General features: G+C 40.8%; 1 protein-coding gene across 1 annotated transcript in view; it reads left to right on the top strand.

The window, feature by feature from the left end:
* ALDH7A1 (aldehyde dehydrogenase 7 family member A1) overlaps positions 1-18,619 on the top strand; it is a 760,748-nt gene that overhangs the window by 687,517 nt on the left and 54,612 nt on the right. The window contains exon 17 of the mRNA XM_044060782.1: positions 11,588-11,663. Within this exon, the coding sequence (XP_043916717.1) occupies positions 11,588-11,663 (76 nt within the window). The remainder of the gene's footprint in view (positions 1-11,587; positions 11,664-18,619) is intronic.

The raw sequence follows: 18,619 nt of genomic DNA, 5'->3' as shown, positions 1-18,619 counted from the left end.
CCTATGCAAACACTTTCAAACAAAAATCTTAAATCTTCTAGACTTAGTTGTATATCTGAGAGTCAAGCGTATATCTTCCCATTGTTCTTGTGTGAATTGCTTATCCATTCTCTCCTCCCAATCCTTTCTAACCTCCTCTGATCGATTCCTATAGCTATCATGTAATATTTTGTATGCCCTACTGATTATCCTTTTTTAAAAAAGCAACCTCTTTTCATTCTACTAAAAACTACCAGTGTTGGTACTAAAAGGTCTACTAGTGCTGGTGGAAGCAAATTTAAGTTAATATAATGTTGCTGTTTTGAGAGCTGCTGGGTTGGGGCTGGAATGTAAAAGTGAACCAATTATATGCTGAGCTAAGATGATAATTTCCTTTTTCACAAGGGTAGATGTCTAGATTAATGGCCTTGATGTCCTTCAAGGATGCATCTGCAGTCATCACATATGGGTTGTCCTGCCTCAGGCAGCCCTTCGGTCGGCCGGATTCCAAAGTCTGGGTCTGGCCTCGGCTGATGTCGCACTTTCCCCGACGTCAGAGCGTCTGGGGTATAAAAGCATCAGCCGACGCAATTTTCCTCAGTCTTTCTTGCCGCGTGGTGCCCGAAGCAGAAGCAGTTCGCAAGTGCCGGTCGGCCAGCTCCTGTGATTCAGCTACCGAAGACTTCGAAAAAGCTAAGTACCCCATTGGGGACTCTTTCTTGCCTCAGCCGATGTCAGATAAAGTTAATAATTGTTTAACTTGTGGGAAACAAATACCTCATAAGGATTTCCACTCTTACTGCCTCCCCTGCCTAGGCCCAGACCACGACGTCTCGGCCTGTTCAGCCTGTGCTTCCTTCAACCGACGAACTCTTAGACGTCGGTCGGAGTTTGCAGAGGAATTCTTTGGGGCTAGTTTTGCTTACAAGATGCCGTCGGAGACTCCGTCTTCGCATTTAGTTAAGAAACGGAAGGACAAGGACCGACACACGCGGGCCGCGGTTTCAGCTGAAAACACGGTCAGGCCTACCGCTAGTGTCTCTGTCTCGGCTGAAACAGAGTCCTTGGTACTTCCGATTACCGAAACTGCACAACCGACTACCTCGGCCCCGGAGGCCCCGGCCGAGTCGGTTATTGAATTACCTTCTGAAACTGGTGTCCAGGAACCTTCCGACACCATTCCTTTAGACAAGTCTACTCCCGCACGTGGTGCAGCCAGACCTCCTGCATCCATGTCCATTAAGGCTTTCTCTAGGGCTAAAGCTGCTAAACTTACTAAAGCTTTGCCTCCCAAGGTTACCTCTCAGAGACCTTCTACTGACTCACAGATTCTTAGCTTGGCAGAGGATCTTATCTCCTTAATTAGAGGTTCTCAACCTCATCCGGACAGGGGCTCTCAACCACCTCCAGACAAAAGGCCCAGGGTTGAGCCCTCTGACCCCCACTCATCAGATGAGTCCACTGATGGCTCTACTCTGTCAGACCACCAGGAGGAGGCTTATTCGGCCTACGAGGATTCTGATGCTGAAGAATCTATTCCCTCGGCCTCCCCTCCTGAAGAGTTTTCCTTTGGAGAGACATTACACTCTATGAGAGAACATTTTCAGTGGCAGGGTCAGGAATTCTCTGATTCTAGAAAGAGATTAAGGACCTTTTTACATTTACCTCCGCATAGGCCTTTAGCTATACCTCCTGTTTTGAATGTTATTGATGATGTGTACTCTGATGCTAGTACAGCCCCTGACTCTCTCCCTCCGGCTCCTGCCAAACCTGATAGGTACTACAGGGTCCCGGACTCACATCTACACCTGTACAAGGCCTACTCTGCTGATCCAGAAACTATTTCCCAGGGCCCAAAAGGGGTTGCAGCTGCCACTGCTAGAAACCCTCTACACTCTGAAAGGGAGTCCAGAGCTTTAGAGAGATGGGGTAAGAAAGTGTATACTTCTGCAACTCTTTCCATGAGGGCATTAAATTGTCAATTTCATATGATACAGTACCAAAAGTATTTGTTAGATGAATTGCATAAGAAACTGTCTTCTTCTGAACCCCTTGATCGCAATTCCCTTCAGGATCTGGTACATAACTCCCAGCAGGTTAGTAACCATTTCTTGCAGTGTGGTTATGATGCATTGGAAGCTTCATGTAGGTCAGCTATGACAGGTGCAGTCATACGTAGGCATGCCTGGCTGAAGGAACAATCTCTGCCAGACCATGTTAAAGCTAAGCTTTTGGATGCTCCTATGGAAAAGCAAAAATTATTTGGTTCCACGGCTCAAGAGGTCTTAAAGTAATTTGAAGAAAAGGCAAAATCTGTGCAAACAGTCAAAGACTTTCTGCAAGTCCAACCACCGAGATTCAGCAGAAATTGGCCTACTAAGAATTGGTCCTTTCCGGACTCAAATGGAAAAACAAGAAGGTGCACCATGTACTGCAAAACATAAGAAAAATATATTTCCTCCGAATAGTAGAAACCACGTTTATTATAAAACAAAAAAACAATTCAGCTGCAGGATAGAAGTTAGCGCTTTCGCGTTATAACAAACGCTTCATCAGACATAAAAACAATCAAGAAACCTCCCCTTAAATACACATAGTGATGTCACATCCCATTCAAATCAGCAAATCAGAACACAAATAATCAAAAAAATCATAAAAAATATAACAGGTAAAAAACAGATAAAAAACAAGATAGCATCCAATAAATAACATAATACAATATGAACTAATGTCTAAGAGGTCTATTAGCTAAAAATGGCTTAAGTGCTATTCTATCATTTAACCCAAACCTGTGAGCTTGCAGTTTGAGTATCCATTTAGCTTCCCTCTCTTCAGTAAGGTTTCTAACATTACCCAATCTGCTGTTTGTGAAAACCAATTCCAAGACCTGAAACCTGAAGCTATGGGAACATCCTTGGTCTATTACATGCTTAGCTAGGGCATTGGTGGTATTGCCCTTGCCAATAGCATAGAGATGTTCCCTAATGCGTTCCCGTAAAGTTCTTGTTGTCATACCAACGTAAAAAACGCTGCAAGTCTGACATACGGCAATGTAAACTAAGTTGGTAGATCTACAATCTGCATAGTGTTTAAAATTATAGGAACGTTGTGTTATAGGATGTATAAAACAATCAGAACTGGATATGTATTTGCATTGATTGCAAGAATTACAAGTAAATGTGCCTATTCTTCTTGAAGCTCTACTATTCTGGTGGCCCCTGTCATAACAGAGTAATCTATTGAGAGACAACATGTTCCTATAGGCTACTCGAGGTCTCTCATCAACTAAGCTCTTAATCCTTTCATCCACCATCAGAAGTCTCCAATTTTTGTTAATGACATCCAAAATATGATGGTTCCTATTGGTGAACGGAATAACAATCCTGTTCACAAAGGATGTACTACTGGTCGTATTGATGCGTTTATGGGGATACGACCTGTTGATCAAAGGTGCTCCTGTATCTTCCCTACAAAGGTCACCCATAGCAATGTCAGCAAGTACCTGTGTCTGATCATAACCTCTGGACGTAAAATGCCTAGCTAATAGTGATTTATGATGGCCATAAGCACTGTTTTGAGATGTCAACTTAGAAACCCTGATTGTTTGATTTCTGACTATATTCTGGTGCACATGCCTGGGATGCATACTGTTCCAGTGCAACAGACTGTTCCTCCAACAGGGTTTCCTAAACAGCTCAGTATCAAAACCAATGGATCCCCTCATTATCCTAACATCCAAAAACTCAATCGCATCGATCGAATAAGAGCACTCAAAACAGAGAAAATCTGTTGTCTCATTCAAATAATTCACAAAGGCTAGCAATTGATCAATGGTACCATCCCAAAGTAAAAAAACATCATCTACAAACCTGTTGTAATATCCAAGATGTTTTGTGTGGTCAAGGCCTGTATTGAAGACATATATATCTTCCCATTGTGCCAACACCAAGTTGGCATAGGCGTTGGCACAAGGGGTGCCCATCGCGACACCTTTCGTTTGTAAAAAATATTTGTCATCATAACAGAGAACATTGTTCTCAAGAACAATCTCAAGAAGTGACATGCACTTAATGATTGTGCTGTTTGGTATTTTTTTCCGAATTAATAATGTCCTGATGTAATCCATGCCAACATCATTAGGTATTGACGTAAACAAAGACTTCACGTCAAGTGTAACTAGCAAATTGTGAATGTTGAAGAGAGAAGACTTACTGTAGGTAGCTAAATTCTCTAAAAAATGAGGTGTATCTCTTAGAACATGTTCCACATCTAAAACAACAGGTTTAAGCAGCTTGTCAAGGTAGATGGACAGGGGTTCAGTTAGCCATCCACGACTAGATACAATGGGTCTTAAAGAAGGGTTCATTGCATCTTTATGGATTTTGGGGAGACCCCTAAATGAGGGAACTAAAGGTTTGTCAACCAACAAATATAGATATAAATCATTGTCAATAACATTAGTTAACAATAAGTCATATAAACAAGCATGTACTCTTCTGATTAGGTCATTCAAATTACAATTGTAAATGGGAAGATATGTCTCCCTATCGGCCAACATACGCTCCATTTTGTCAGAGTAATCAGATTTATCTAAGATAACAATGGCTCCACCTTTGTCCGCTTGTCTGATCACTATTTTATCATTACACCTCAAATCAGCTAAGGCTGATCTCTCATCAAAAGTCATATTATGGAAATTAGGCTTAGCTTGTTTGTCATTATAAAGATCAAACAGATCAGATTCACAGGCCTGTTCAAAAGCCTCCAACAAAGGATGTTGTGGAGGCGTAAAAGTGGATGGTTTCTTAAAAGGCCTGTGAACAACATTGTTACCACTAACGTCTTGACCAAACATTAACTTTAGACCCAAGTTCCTTGTAAAAAGCTTAATGTCAACAATAATGTCAGTTATGTCACTACAGCCAGAGGGTATAAAACCCAACCCTTTATTTAAAACTGAAAGCTCATTACTACTCAAAATGTGTTTAGAGATATTAACAACTAGGTTTTGGGTCTTGGTACCTTTTTCATATTCTGAAAAGTCTCCTCTGTACTTTTCCTTTTCGCCGCTCTCCCTTGTGGTGACCAAGTCCTCCTTTCGTTTGGTTTGTAAGGGAGTGGAAAAGAAGGCAAACCATCGCCCAAACCAAAAACTTCATCCTCTGTCGATACGATGAAAGGATCCATCGATAGCTGTTTCCTCCGAACATCATTGGTCTTGTAACCAGAAGCAGTATCCAAAGGAGGTGGTAAATCCATGGTGGCATTGTTATCGGCATGTACCTGAGCTTGAACAACAACCCGGCGAGGCAAAGGGATGCCCGTAGTGGCGTGCGAGGCTTCAGGCGCAATCTGTGAGGACGGAACTGGTGGACGGGCTCCTGCTGATGAAGTCATCAAAGAGGAGGAACTCTGTGCGGTTTCGGTGTTTCTGGACTCAGACAGGTCTCAGAGAGGCAGGAATAGGCGTGCCAGAGGTAGAGGGCAAGCTAGAGGCTCCTACAGAGGCCGTCAATGGCAGCCTCCCAACCAGAGAGGTAGTGCAGGAACTACAACTGCTACACCAGGACAGACTCAATGACTTTGTTTTGACTCACACCAGGGCTCAATTAGAAGCACCTTTGGGCGGAAAGCTTTCTTTATTTTCAAAAAATTGGCACAGCATTACAAGGGACACATGGACACTGCAAATAATAGACAAAGGATACAGGTTCCATTTCCACACATTGCCAAAAGGAAAGGCATGCCAGACCTGCCACCAAATCAGAGGGCAGAGGCTTTGAAACAAATTTCCAACTTAATACAAATGAAAGCTATAGAAAAGGTACCTCTTTCAGAACAAGGCCAAGGATTTTACTCCAGATTATTCCTTGTTCCAAGAAAAGAAAATCAATGGAGGCCTATTCTCGACTTGTCCGCACTGAATACTTACCTCATTGTGCCAAAATTCAAAATGCTGACTCTACAGCAACTCCTTCCCATGCTGGGCAAGGGGTCTTGGCTGGTGACTCTAGACCTCAAGGAGGCATACCTGCATGTCCCTATCAGACAAAGTTGCAGAAGACATCTCAGATTTCTTGCAGGGTCAGAGCATTATCAATTCTCAGCATTGCCCTTTGGCTTATCTACTGCGCCCAGAGTATTCACAAAATGCCTGGCATCAGTAATTGCACACTGCAGACTTCAGGGGATTCAAATTTACCCATTTCTGGACGACTGCCTTATACAAGCGGACAGCAAGCAAACTTTGTTAAAGGACTTGGATTATGCCATCCACCTACTGCAGGCCTTGGGATATACAGTCAACATCCACAAATCAAGACTTGTTCCATCCCAAAGAATAACTTTTCTGGGTGTGGATCTAGACACAACCACCCAAATGGCCTTTCTCACGGAAGAAAAACAAAAACAACTACCGGATTACTTCAAGAATCTGACAAAACAAACTCAGCTGACTGCAAGGAAAATCCTGCAGGCCCTGGGTTACATGGCATCTTGCATTCTTCTGATCCCACAAGCAAGGCTGCATATGAGAAAATTACAGTGGTACCTAAGGAGTTTATGGACTCAGCACAGTCAAAGCTTAGAAACCTTGATCCCACTCATTCCATGCCTCCAAAAGGAATTTCTGTGGTGGGCTCAAGCCTGCCAGTCGAACAGCGGGTTGCCCTTCAGCAAGCCAAGAGCCAACCAAACCATCACTACGGACGCTTCAGACCAAGGTTGGGGAGCACACACGGAGGGCAGATGTATCCAAGGGCTATGGTCACAAAGAGAGCTGCGCATGCACATAAACCAAAAGGAAATGCTGGCAGTGATACAAGCAATCGAGGCCTTCAAACTTTTTCTTCATCAAGACCACCTACTCATAAGGACAGACAACACCACAGTTATGTGGTACATAAACAAGCAAGGAGGCACCCATTCCTACCCTCTTTGCAGATTGGCAATGAATCTATGGGAACTTTCCATGAAAGTCAATATACAGCTGCAGTCCCAGTTCGTGCCAGGGAAAGACAATATACTGGCAGACAGCTTAAGCAGAAATATCATGGATGCACATGAATGGATGCTGCACCCAGACATCTTCTTACTCATAACACAATCATGGGGAAGGCCGGAAATAGATCTGTTCGCCTCCCCCCACAATCATCAACTGAAGAAATTCTGCTCAAGGACATACCACCCACAAGCATGGAAAGTGGACGCTCTCTCTTTCAGCTGGAAAGCTCTAACAGTGTATGCTTTTCCGCCTCTCCCTTTAATGACCAAGGTCTTACTGAAGATCAGGACAGAGCAGCCCAGAGTGATTCTGATAGCTCCAAACTGGCCAAGACAGCACTGGTACCCACTGTTAAAGAGCATGTCACAGACAAAACCGTGGCCTCTCCCCCTATGGCCACTTCTACTGACGCAGCACAACTTCAAGACTCTGCATTCCAACCTGAAAACCTTGCAGCTAACTGCCTGGAAAATACCATGACTCCTCCTCAGGATAAGCTATCCCAGAGAGTGAAGGATATTATTATGGAAGCTCGACGGCCTTCCACAAGGAAGGCATATTCAGCAAAATGGAAAAGATTTCACTCTTGGAACACAACAAAGGGCCTAGATGTGACAGTGATGAACATGGCACATATACTGGAATATTTGGCAGAATTGTTCCACAACGGCCTGTCTTACTCTTCCATTAAGATACATGCCTCAGCAATTTCAGCAGAATACAATGTTAATCCACCTGTCTTCTCTCATCCTCTCCTGAGACAGTTTCTAAGAGGAATCAAAAACATCAATCCTCCAAGGAAACCACCTCTACCTACTTGGGACCTTAACTTCGTGTTGGAAAAACTAACACTTCCTCCCTTTGAACCAGCAGCATCTGCAGATCTACAGTTTCCGTCTTGTAAAACTGCCTTCCTTCTGGCCATAACCTCAGCAAGAAGAGTATCTGAGTTACAAGCTCTAATGGCAGTACAGCCATTTCTTATCTTTCATCAGGACAGAGTTTCATTGAGAACCAGTCCTACATTTATGCCAAAGGTGGTATCCAGGGTATCTTTGAACCAAGCTATTCACTTGCCTACATTCTTCCCACAACCACAAAATAAAGGGGAGAAACTTCTGCACACCCTGGACATACACATACAGTTGCGCTACTACTTGGACAGAACTAAAAGTTACAGAAAGACTGACCAGCTGTTTGTAGCATATGCTGCTGGGGCACAAGGAAAAGCAATTTCCAAACAGACAATTTCAAAATGGATAGGAAATTGCATTCGTTTTTGTTACTCCTTTCATGGAAAAACTGTGCCAGCTGACATTAGACCTCATTCCACGAGAGCCACAGCCACCACCACAGCCTTCCTAAGAGGGGTGGCTACCAAGGACATTTTAGAAGCTGCTACATGGAGCTCCGTGCATACATTTGCCAAGCATTACAATTTACCTTTATACTCCAGATCCAGAGCAGGCTTTGCTACGGCAGTCCTGCAGGGTATCTTAGCTACACCATCCTTTACTTAGTACCTCCACCCCCAGATTGGCTATGGTATTCTACCCATATGTGATGACTGCAGATGCATCCTTGAAGGACATAGTACAGTTTTGTACCTACCATAAATGTAGATGTCCGATAGGTATGCATCTGCAGTCAGGTTTACCCTCCCTCCTTCCCCTCTGTGGTATACGTCTTGGGTACTTACCCCTCTTATAGCTAGCTGGGGGGATCTATTATGGTGTATTTGTTTTTATAGTACTGTGCATGTTTGGATTTGTTTTTGCAATGCATATCTCCAAATTTTAGCCTTCCTTAGAGGGCACCTGGCATCTGGGGCAAGAAAAACTGAGGAAAATGGCTTCGGCTGATGCTTTTATACCCCAGACGCTCTGACGTTGGGGAAAGTGTGACATCAGCCGAGGCCAGACCCAGACTTTGGAATCCGGCCGACCGAAGGGCTGCCTGAGGCAGGACAACCCATATGTGATGACTGCAGATGCATACCTATCGGACATCTACATTTATGGTAGGTACAAAACTGTACTTTTTAAGCTATGCACACTTTTTTTGTAAACAAATATGCTTGAGAAATAAGACATAGTGTTGAAAGCCGTGAAACATGCTAATCTTTTTGCATCTGCAAAAATATTAGCTTGTTTTTTCCATAGGCAAATGTTCTTAATGACAGGCAAAGAAGCCTGTAGCTCATTTTTTTTTCTTCTGTATTCCTCAGTTTCTGTTAGAGGACAGTCATGGCTCTCTAGATGCCTTGATTAACAGTTACTGTAATTTTAAAAAGAAGTTACAGTAACTCACTTTCCTCACCTTTTACCTTACTAGCTCTTAATCACATGCACACTTAGTGTGTAAGCCTTGAGCTGCACACACTTTGTAAAGAAGGACAAAGACCGGAAAGTCAGTAGTAGTCCATTGGCCTGTGATGTGACAACTGTAAACAAATTGAGCATTATGATGTCTACCAGGCTGAGATCTGCCACATTAGTTACTTATCTGTGAGAATAATTGCAGCAGTAAACCGATTAGTAATGCTCATTTGAGTGGTGGACATACTTTGCAGTCCAGCCTGCATTTGCCATTCATTGAATGGTTTCCTCTGTTGAGCATGAATGGGTTACCTAGCTTTTTATGAGAAAGTTGCTGCCAGACTAGTTCAGAACAGCCTTGATATGTTGTGACAAGTTATTTTCAGAATCTTGGTATCTTCTGTGAGGAGCAAGGTGTTTCCTTCTGCCTTGAAAGAAGCCTTTGTTCCCCCTAACAGCAAGAAATCATGTCTGAGTGCTATTTTTAATAACTACAACCCCATCTAAAAAAAACCTTTAATTTTCTTCAGACGATCATTAAAAACATTCCTTGTGTTTGACGTGTCTCTGGTCTGGGCACATCTGCGCCATTCCCCCTGGAACATGGAATGCTGCAAGGCTTAATCATTTGACCCTGTAGTTTTCATGTTGTTTTCCTCCCTTGAGAGAGTTAATTAGGGAGGGAGGTTTAGCATAACATTTCTTTGCTGTCAGCTTTACCTCTGTTTTCCTGCAGAGTGATATGGTTGTGAATGTATTTACTCTCAGTGTTGCTCTAGAAGCCGGGCGGCCACGGTGGTGCAGTGGTTAGCATTGCCGCCTCACAGCAAGAGGTTCTCCGGTTTGATCCTCGGCCGGGGTGCCTTCTGTGCGGAGTCTGCATGTCCTCCCTGTGGTCGCGTGGGTTTCCTCCGGGTGCTCCGGTTTCCTCCCACATCCCAAAGACATGCTGCAGGTGGTTTGGACACTCTAAATTGGCCCTAGGTGTGCGTGTGAGTGTGCCTTCCGTGGAAGGTTGGGCGCCGGGCTGGCAACTCGACACCGTAAAACTCCACTGCCATTCAATGTGCGGACAAGATGATCCGCTGTGGCGACCCCTAACTGGGAAAAGCCGAAAGAAGAAGAAGAAGAAGAAGAAGATGATCTAGAAGCCATTGACTAATTAATTGTACATAATCAGTTGACGCTCGGCACTACCAAAACGGATGCTACAGCAGTGCTTGCTACCCTGAAGGAGTTCTCAACTGCTCTGCTTCCTGTTTACATTTTTAAGGGGATAACATTCTTGAATTTGTAGTCAACGTGTTTAATGGAGATGTGATCCTGGACAGGGGCTTGACCCCCTAGAGTCCAGATGTCAGCTGTTGTCAAGTCTTCCTTTTTCCACAATGGAGTATTTCCAGGATCAAGTACCTTATTCCTTAAGTTGCTCTCCTGGTGGTAGTTCATGATTTGGCTTCTTCTCACCTTAGTTACTTCAATGTACTCTACCTCCACTTCCTGTTACTGAGATGGACTGTTTTCAGTTTGTGTGGAACTCTACAGCAAGGCTACTTGCTGGTGGTTCTCATTACCAAGATACTACTCCTGTGCCTTGCAGCCTGCACTGCCTTTGCTCCATTATCTCATCATCTGTAAACGCTTAGTGTTTGTTTTCTTGCATTTGCGTGACATTGGTGTCCCTGTTATCTGAAGAAGCTCCTTTTGTTCTGTGTGATCCTTGTGATCAACCGCACAATAGCTGCTGGAGGTCCTATAAGTGTGATCTGAAATATTTATTTACTTTATTTTTATTTATTTAATTTTACTGACTGTACCCCATACCTGCAGAACTTCATTCCATGCTGACTTAGACATTGTTCTATACTGGCCAGCTTTCATAGCCCATTAAAGTCGTACTTCTTCAGACTGACATTTAAGAGTGGGGATTTTCTTCATCAGTCTTTATTATCCAGGTTCTTCTGATTCACAGAGCATTAATGGATGATTTGCTGGTATGCTGACCCCTGCTGATGAATTGTAGAACTTATTAATTTTATTCTTTAGCTCTTAGTTGCAGTGCCATTAGTATTTATTTATTGTTCTTGTTGTTTTAACTCTACATGCAGTGCTTTGATTGAAAAGTTCCTTACTAACGTTGAAGTTGACCAAGCAGATGTTAACAGCTCCACTACAAAGTGTTATTAATCTGAGTTGACTGGTATATATTCTTTCATTATAACAAAGTATTGGTCAAGAAAGTCTACATTAAATTCTGAAGAACTGCATTTTTATTTTTCCCTGTTAGGTGGTGAGAAACATACTGGTGGTGGAAGAGAATCGGGCAGTGATTCCTGGAAACATTACATGAGGAGGTCAACTTGGTAAGAATTGTAGATAAGTACTGGCAGTGATAATGACAGTTATTATATTAGTAAATGCAGCATCCAACTCTTAGCCAAACGTATCATTTATCTCCATATGCTGTCGACTTTACTTGTAGACCCCCCCCCTCCAACAAATTGTCTAATATTTTGCTTTAAACACCTTGAAGGTTTATTTATCAGTCTGTGTATACAACATCTTGTCAGTGAGGAAAGATTTATCTGCAGCATTACCTTTATAACCAAATTTAGGTAGTTGTTATGAAGAGAGTGTTTGCCATTCATTATTTTATTTCTTAGCTGCTGGCATCAGATAAACCATGATCAGCCTATACCAGAATTTTCCAGATTAATTTTGTCAGGTTATGCAGACTTTGTACATGGCTCCACAAAATAGCTCTTAGTTGCCTTATATATTTTCCCCACCCCAGATGCACATTTGACATGATGTTTTCACACACAGGATTTATTTATTTTGCTTCATTTGCCATCATCTGTGAGAAAGCCCTGCAGAGTGTAGTTATTACCCCCCTACCCACACCCACCTTCCCTCAGGATTGGACAGTCCTCCATTCAGCTTCTGTGCCTGGCATTACCTACAAGCCAATCAGCTATTCATTTTTGTGTGGTAATTCTTTATTGCCTGTCTTTCTGGTTGTCTTAGCACAGTGAACTGATGCCGAATTTGACAGCAGTAGAGGCTAGGCAAGTCCAGGAATGCAACTGGCTGGATCCATATACTTCCCTAAAGGACTGAATCAAAGAAGAGTTACCTAAGCTGAGGACTGTAGAATGCTAAAGCCTGTCAATTTAATACATTGCAGCATACTTCCTCACACATCACCAGATATGGTGAACACATGTCTGTTGCATCTCTTACCCACAGGAGTTACAACTAATGGTTTCTTTACCTGAAAATGCCCCAGGAACATTGCACCCTTCTTCCTTTATAGCTTTAATAAAAAGCCAGGACAGGAGGTTGGTATAAGGGTGGGAGGCTGGTATAATGGTTAAGGTGTTCACCTTACAGACACATGGTGCAGTGTTTGATTCCTACATGGGGTAATTGGCTGGGCTTAAAATGGCCCATAGGGGCAGGTAACCTAGTAACAGTCTGTGATACTATGAATACTTGCCAGGCTGTCTTCATTGTCTCCAGTTTATTAACGTAATTCTAGATTCTCCATGTGTAAGAGAATTTAGACAATGGACAGGATGTTTACAGTGTTCAGGTTAGTACATTCATGTTTCTACATTAGATAAATCACAACCTCACTGCTGCTTCAGCTTAAGACCTTGGAGCAACTTGCACTGCAGGTTTTTCAATAGCAGTGCTTCAAATGGGAACTCTTCATCTAACAAAGTCCAGAATACCTGACACTGGGTTAACTTGTCCAAAGTGCAGCTGCTGCCCTTTCCATGTCAGTGTCCTTGAAGTATGATGTACTTTGAAAAGCTTCTGTGAGAGCCCCCCCCCCCCTTATTTAAGAACCAACCCATTGCCTTGTTGTGGAGGTTTTCCAGCTGGGGAGCTCACATGAGTACAAATCGTATCTAGAGTTCCTGGACCACTTTGGAATTCTGGCTTCATGTCATTGTGGTGGAGGTGAAAATAGTACTTAGTTTCATAAAAGGTTTGGCTTGCTATCCCTTCCACAGGCTTTTCCTGAACAGGTGAGAATGCATAGCTATGGTTTGTTATAATGGCAAACCATACAAAAAGCTATTTAGGTAACTGCCCATATCTACCAATGCATTTCAGCAAGCAGTGTTTTTTTATTTTCATGTAAACCTTGGCTCTAGAGCATTGTCACTGTTTTAGTGACACGCTTACCACATGTGCAAAAATTGGAAAAAGGGGTTGTGGATGGATTGATTCCTGCCACCATCTCAGCAGCTATGTACTGCTTACTCAATCAAAATTCTGTGATGATTCCAAGGTGTTTGTAAATGATAATTTTCTCTCTGCCATTATTTTGCTGGCTATGGATGTAGTAAAGTCAAAGCCTTTTGTACTACTATGACAACAGCCAGTAACAGAAGACTCGATTGTTCTCTAAGAGTCTCATTTTGTAATGCATATAGTCTTGGAAATAAGATGCAAGAATTAAAAAGTATAATGAAAGTTGAAAACCGGTCTGTAGCTGCCATAGTTGCAGCCTGGGATACAAATGGCTTAATATTTCCAAAGTATGCTAAGTATGAGTGTTTGAGACCAAACTGAAATGGTGGTGACTTCCCCCCTACTTGTAGGAGATTCTGTAACTTCTGTATTAATATCTACAGAAAATACTTATGAAATGTTAGTTGTAGACCTGATAGGCTTTCCTGGCAGAGACCATGTAAGACTTAAATTGTCACACAGAAATCCAGCAATGGATGTTGTGTCACATAAATGTTATTTGCGACACTTGGAAAGCTTTACTGGACATCAACAAGTCGTACTAGTTGGACACTTAAATAATCCATGGAAGAAATGGAATAACTACATAACAGCCACAAAAACTGAACATATTTGTTTGATATTATATTACTTAATCATATTGTGCAGATCATTAGTAAGCTAACAAGGGATAAAAAACCTTTTGGACCTAATTGTTACCAGTTGTAATATGTTGGTCATTAGTATTGTAATGATATTGAAATGTGTCCACCATTAGGAACTTCATATCGTAATTCACTATATACTGTATTAATATAATAAATGTAACAACTCCATTTCACCCTATAGAAGATAGATTTGTAGACTGTTAGACTATATTGATATATCCAACAATCTCAAGTCAGTTGGCTTGATGAAACTGGTCTTGATAAGGATATGTGGTACTCTAGGTTGAAATATATGCCATAGAATTACTTAAAAAAAATTGCTTGCAGTTGTGTCATTGCTGAAAATAAATATCAATGCCCATAATGGTGGAATCTATATTTAAATTATTCAAAAAGAAGAAATTAATATTTAAATGTTACAGGAACCATTCAACCCACAAAATTAGAAAAAAATCAAATCATGTCTAATAAAGAAAAAAAAAACATGTTTGTAACAAGACTGGCCATTGACCCAAAAAGAAAAATGTTTTGCATCTATGCCAGTGAATTTAATCAGTACTTTTCCAAGTTTAATAATTCATTATATAACTTAAATCTTACCGTTAAACATCTTGTCCATCAATACCTGAATCCTGGCTCTCTTGTTCTTTAATAAGATAGGGAAGACGTGATAAACTTAATTTCTGTTCTTTATCAGACAAAAACTTCTGTAGAATGAGTTCAAAGAAGAAATATCATCGAATAAACACCTTTAAAAGCACATCACATGATTGGCCAGCTACCATTTCAATATAGATTATGACTGTAAAATGTGTAGGTTTATAAACACAAGTCACAGTGTGCTTGTGAAATATTGCAGTAGAGAAATTATTAGAAAGGATAAGTACACATGTAATACTGTAATAGTGGTTTATCTTCCCTCATGCAATACCTGTGAGAGTTTCAATGTGGGTAAAACCGCTAGAAAACTCAGAGAATAAATTGAGGACAGGCTAGGTATTATCAAAGATTTTACTTGTGCATTAGCAAAGCATGCTGTATACTATCATAATTTTAAGAAATTCTGTTTTTTTGTTTCTTTTGTGTTGGAACACATCAAACCTAGTTTATAGTTAGGAGATGTCAACAATGAGCTTGAAATTAAAGTGAAATGGCAGCTCACTTTAACAGCTGATAGTTTCATTCAGGCCAGATATTTTATCAACATAAATGTCTGAAATTAAGGAAATGTAATGTATTTTATTACATGTTTTATGCTATTTTTAATTAGATTAAAATCACATATTTAAAAAAAATGGATGTTTTAGCCAAATGGTCAAGTGATGTGTTTTAAAGATATTTATTGAATTATTTTTCTTCTTTGAATTCATTTTGAGGAAGTTCTTCTCTATTAAAGAACGAAAGCGCTAAATTAAGTTTATTGTGTTCCTGTCTTATTTGAAGTGCTTGCTTTTTGGTGTTTGAATGTTGGCCATCATCAATTACGTTGGTTATAAAGAAAGGCAAGAAATTTATATGAGGCCAGTTAATATTACAGGTATTTTAATTTCTAATACCCAAGATGAGTTAATACCTTTTATTTATACAGTCTATAATGGCTGTTATTTAGGGGTCAAGTTCCTAATTATTGGAGAATATCTTCAGTAACTCCAGTTTTAAAGGACTGTAACAGACTTGTGATTAAAAACTATAGACCAGTTTGTCTGGCTTCATTATTATGTAAAAGCTTTGAACAGTGCCTCATTCAGCGTTTCCAGGGCTCTGTCAACAGTTCAAAATATATTGATCTTGGTCAACATGAATTCACCACAGTGAGATCTATTCTTAAAAATGTTTAGTTTTTTTATTAGGTTATGTTAGCAAGTGATATGGCTATTACTAGTAGATTTGTGTTTCTGGACCTTGCTAAGGCATTTAATACATTATTGTGTTATATATATATATATATATATATATATATATATATATATATATATATATATATACACACATATATATATATATATCTATGGCTTACATAAAACTAACCCGTTTTTGATAAACTTCGTTAACTGATTAACTGTTGAAGTATCAAAGCTGACTACCTCCAGTCAGCTGTGGTGAACTTCTTCAAGGACCAGTACTGGGCTCTAGCTTTCTCAATTAGTCCTGTAAATAATGCCTGTTGGGTCAGTAAGTATGCAGATGAGTGCCAAATCTGTTCTGTTGCATGTTGATAACTTTACTCCATCCATCCACAACACCCTTTTCTCATTTTTGCACATGGAGTCAGGTTGCCACTTCAGCAGTGACAATCTAAAGCACTTTAATGATGAATAAATTCACACAAGAGTTTGTTGATTGGGCAACTAATTATGGTCTCCATTTCAGTAATGATCAATGTCAGATTATGTATTTTGGCAGCCTGACAGTAAAGATGCCGATAATTTTGTATAGTACAGAGCTATGATTGCAAGAATTTTGGAACTATAATCAATAATATGATCACCTTTCAAAATCATATAAACTACATCATATCTAGGGCAATGAAAACATTTAGTACTAAAGCTGAGATAATTTTCTGTAAGAGAATGAAAGCACACATTCCAGTTATACAAAATTTCCATGAGACTTATTCTGGAACATGATATTTTTTAATTGTACAATATCAACTAATGACAAAAGTTGGAATCCGTTCAAAGCGGCTTTACTAGATACACCCTTGTTTCAGAGATCCAAGTTAACATAGATGTAAGAATTTGAATTTCTACTCTTCGCTACAGACATTTTAGAGGTATTGAAATTTTGGTGTTAAAGTCTTCACTGATGAGTGTCTTCAGGCGCTTCTAAATCTCAACTTATATACCAGTCCATTAGCTCATAAACGTAAAGGTATTCATTCTGTCTGTGCACCTTTAAGACCTCCGTGAGAGAGAAATACATTACTCAGGTTTTGCCAAAATCTGGAATAGATCACTATATAGTGTCAGGACCTCAAAATATTTAATCTTTTATTAACAATTTGGATGCCTGGCAAGATGCTGATCTCTGTAACATACACTTTAAGGGATCCCTGTTTTTTTTAACCTCTGGCCATTGAACACTGGGGAAATGAAGTTATGCACTTGAGTCATTAATAGTTCCACTAAGCTGGACCACATCTGTATGACCTGTCATCATCTGCAGTGACAGATGGTGCACAGCAGGTCATACACCATCCTTCATGATTCTACCATAGACTAAGGCACAGTCTTAGAAGGAACAGAAGAAAACCTAAAATAATGTTAAATGTCCTTCCAAGATCACTGTTGCAGTATTCTTTACAAATGGGGTTTAGGCACCCAAATGGTGGGATAATCAGCTCAAAGAAATGAGCAACAGACCAAAAACGAGAGTTCTGCTTTCAGACTGGCAGCAAAGACGTTCTGAGGTTTTTGTGTCTGTACATATGTTATGTCCCTTAAGCCTTCTGGCTTAGCTCATATTTTGGACATATCCTGAGTGGAGGAGCCCAGGCTTTAGTCCAGATATCCTTTTCAAGATAACCCCACTTGTACAGAATCATTTTTTTTTTTTTTATCTGCAGTTGGAGCCACTTTAGCTTCTGCTTTGATGTCATCATTTCTGCATCTGTCCCACAGAGAGCATCCTCCCACCTATCTCAAGTACTTCATCCTCTTCACCTCTATCATCCTCAACTGCTCTGCCTTCACTTCCCAGGTTTCTGTACCATACAGAAGTACTGGCTGCACCACCATTTTGTACACTTTAGCGTCCTGCCTTTTTTTATGAAAATGACACCTAGTTAGTCTTTATGGTCACTACAGTGATCCCAAATCAGTAATAGTTGGAATAGGTGATGAGCTACAATAACCTTTCTGATGTCCCTCCTCTGGGCCAGTAATCAAGGAGTCTCAGTCCTCACTGCTGACACCTGTGGGGAATGTTCACCTGGAACAAAAATGGATACACAGTATTTTCAGATGCAGCTCTCTGCACCAAGCACAATTTCTCTTAAGAGCACACGGGGATCACACTCAGTCCTGGAGATGGGTTTTCCTCTCCAGGCTCCAAATAAGACTTCACCTTTCTCTCTGCAGAAACCAGTGACGTGTGTCCATGTTCCCAGTAGCTGACACACACATTTTCTTTAAGATTTGATTTTCACACACACACACACACACACACACACACACACACACACACACACACACACACACTAGGAAAGGCTGACACAGATTTACCAGCTATGCCCAGGCTATAAGGAAGTTCCACTGCCACCAGCCAGCTACTCTAAAACTCTTAACAGGGTATCCAATTATACTGAGTGAAATTAATACTAATATCAGTAGTAATGTTGACCAATGCAGCAAGACTTTCAGGAACAGCCACAGTGTCACCAAATAAATACAAGTACTCTCAAAGGT

Source organism: Protopterus annectens, chromosome 2.part0 (assembly GCF_019279795.1).
Source record: "Protopterus annectens isolate FY-2018-M chromosome 2.part0, PAN1.0, whole genome shotgun sequence".
NCBI lineage: Eukaryota > Metazoa > Chordata > Ceratodontiformes > Protopteridae > Protopterus > Protopterus annectens.
Note: the sequence above shows the minus strand (reverse complement) of the source record. Positions and strands in the feature narration are given on the sequence as shown.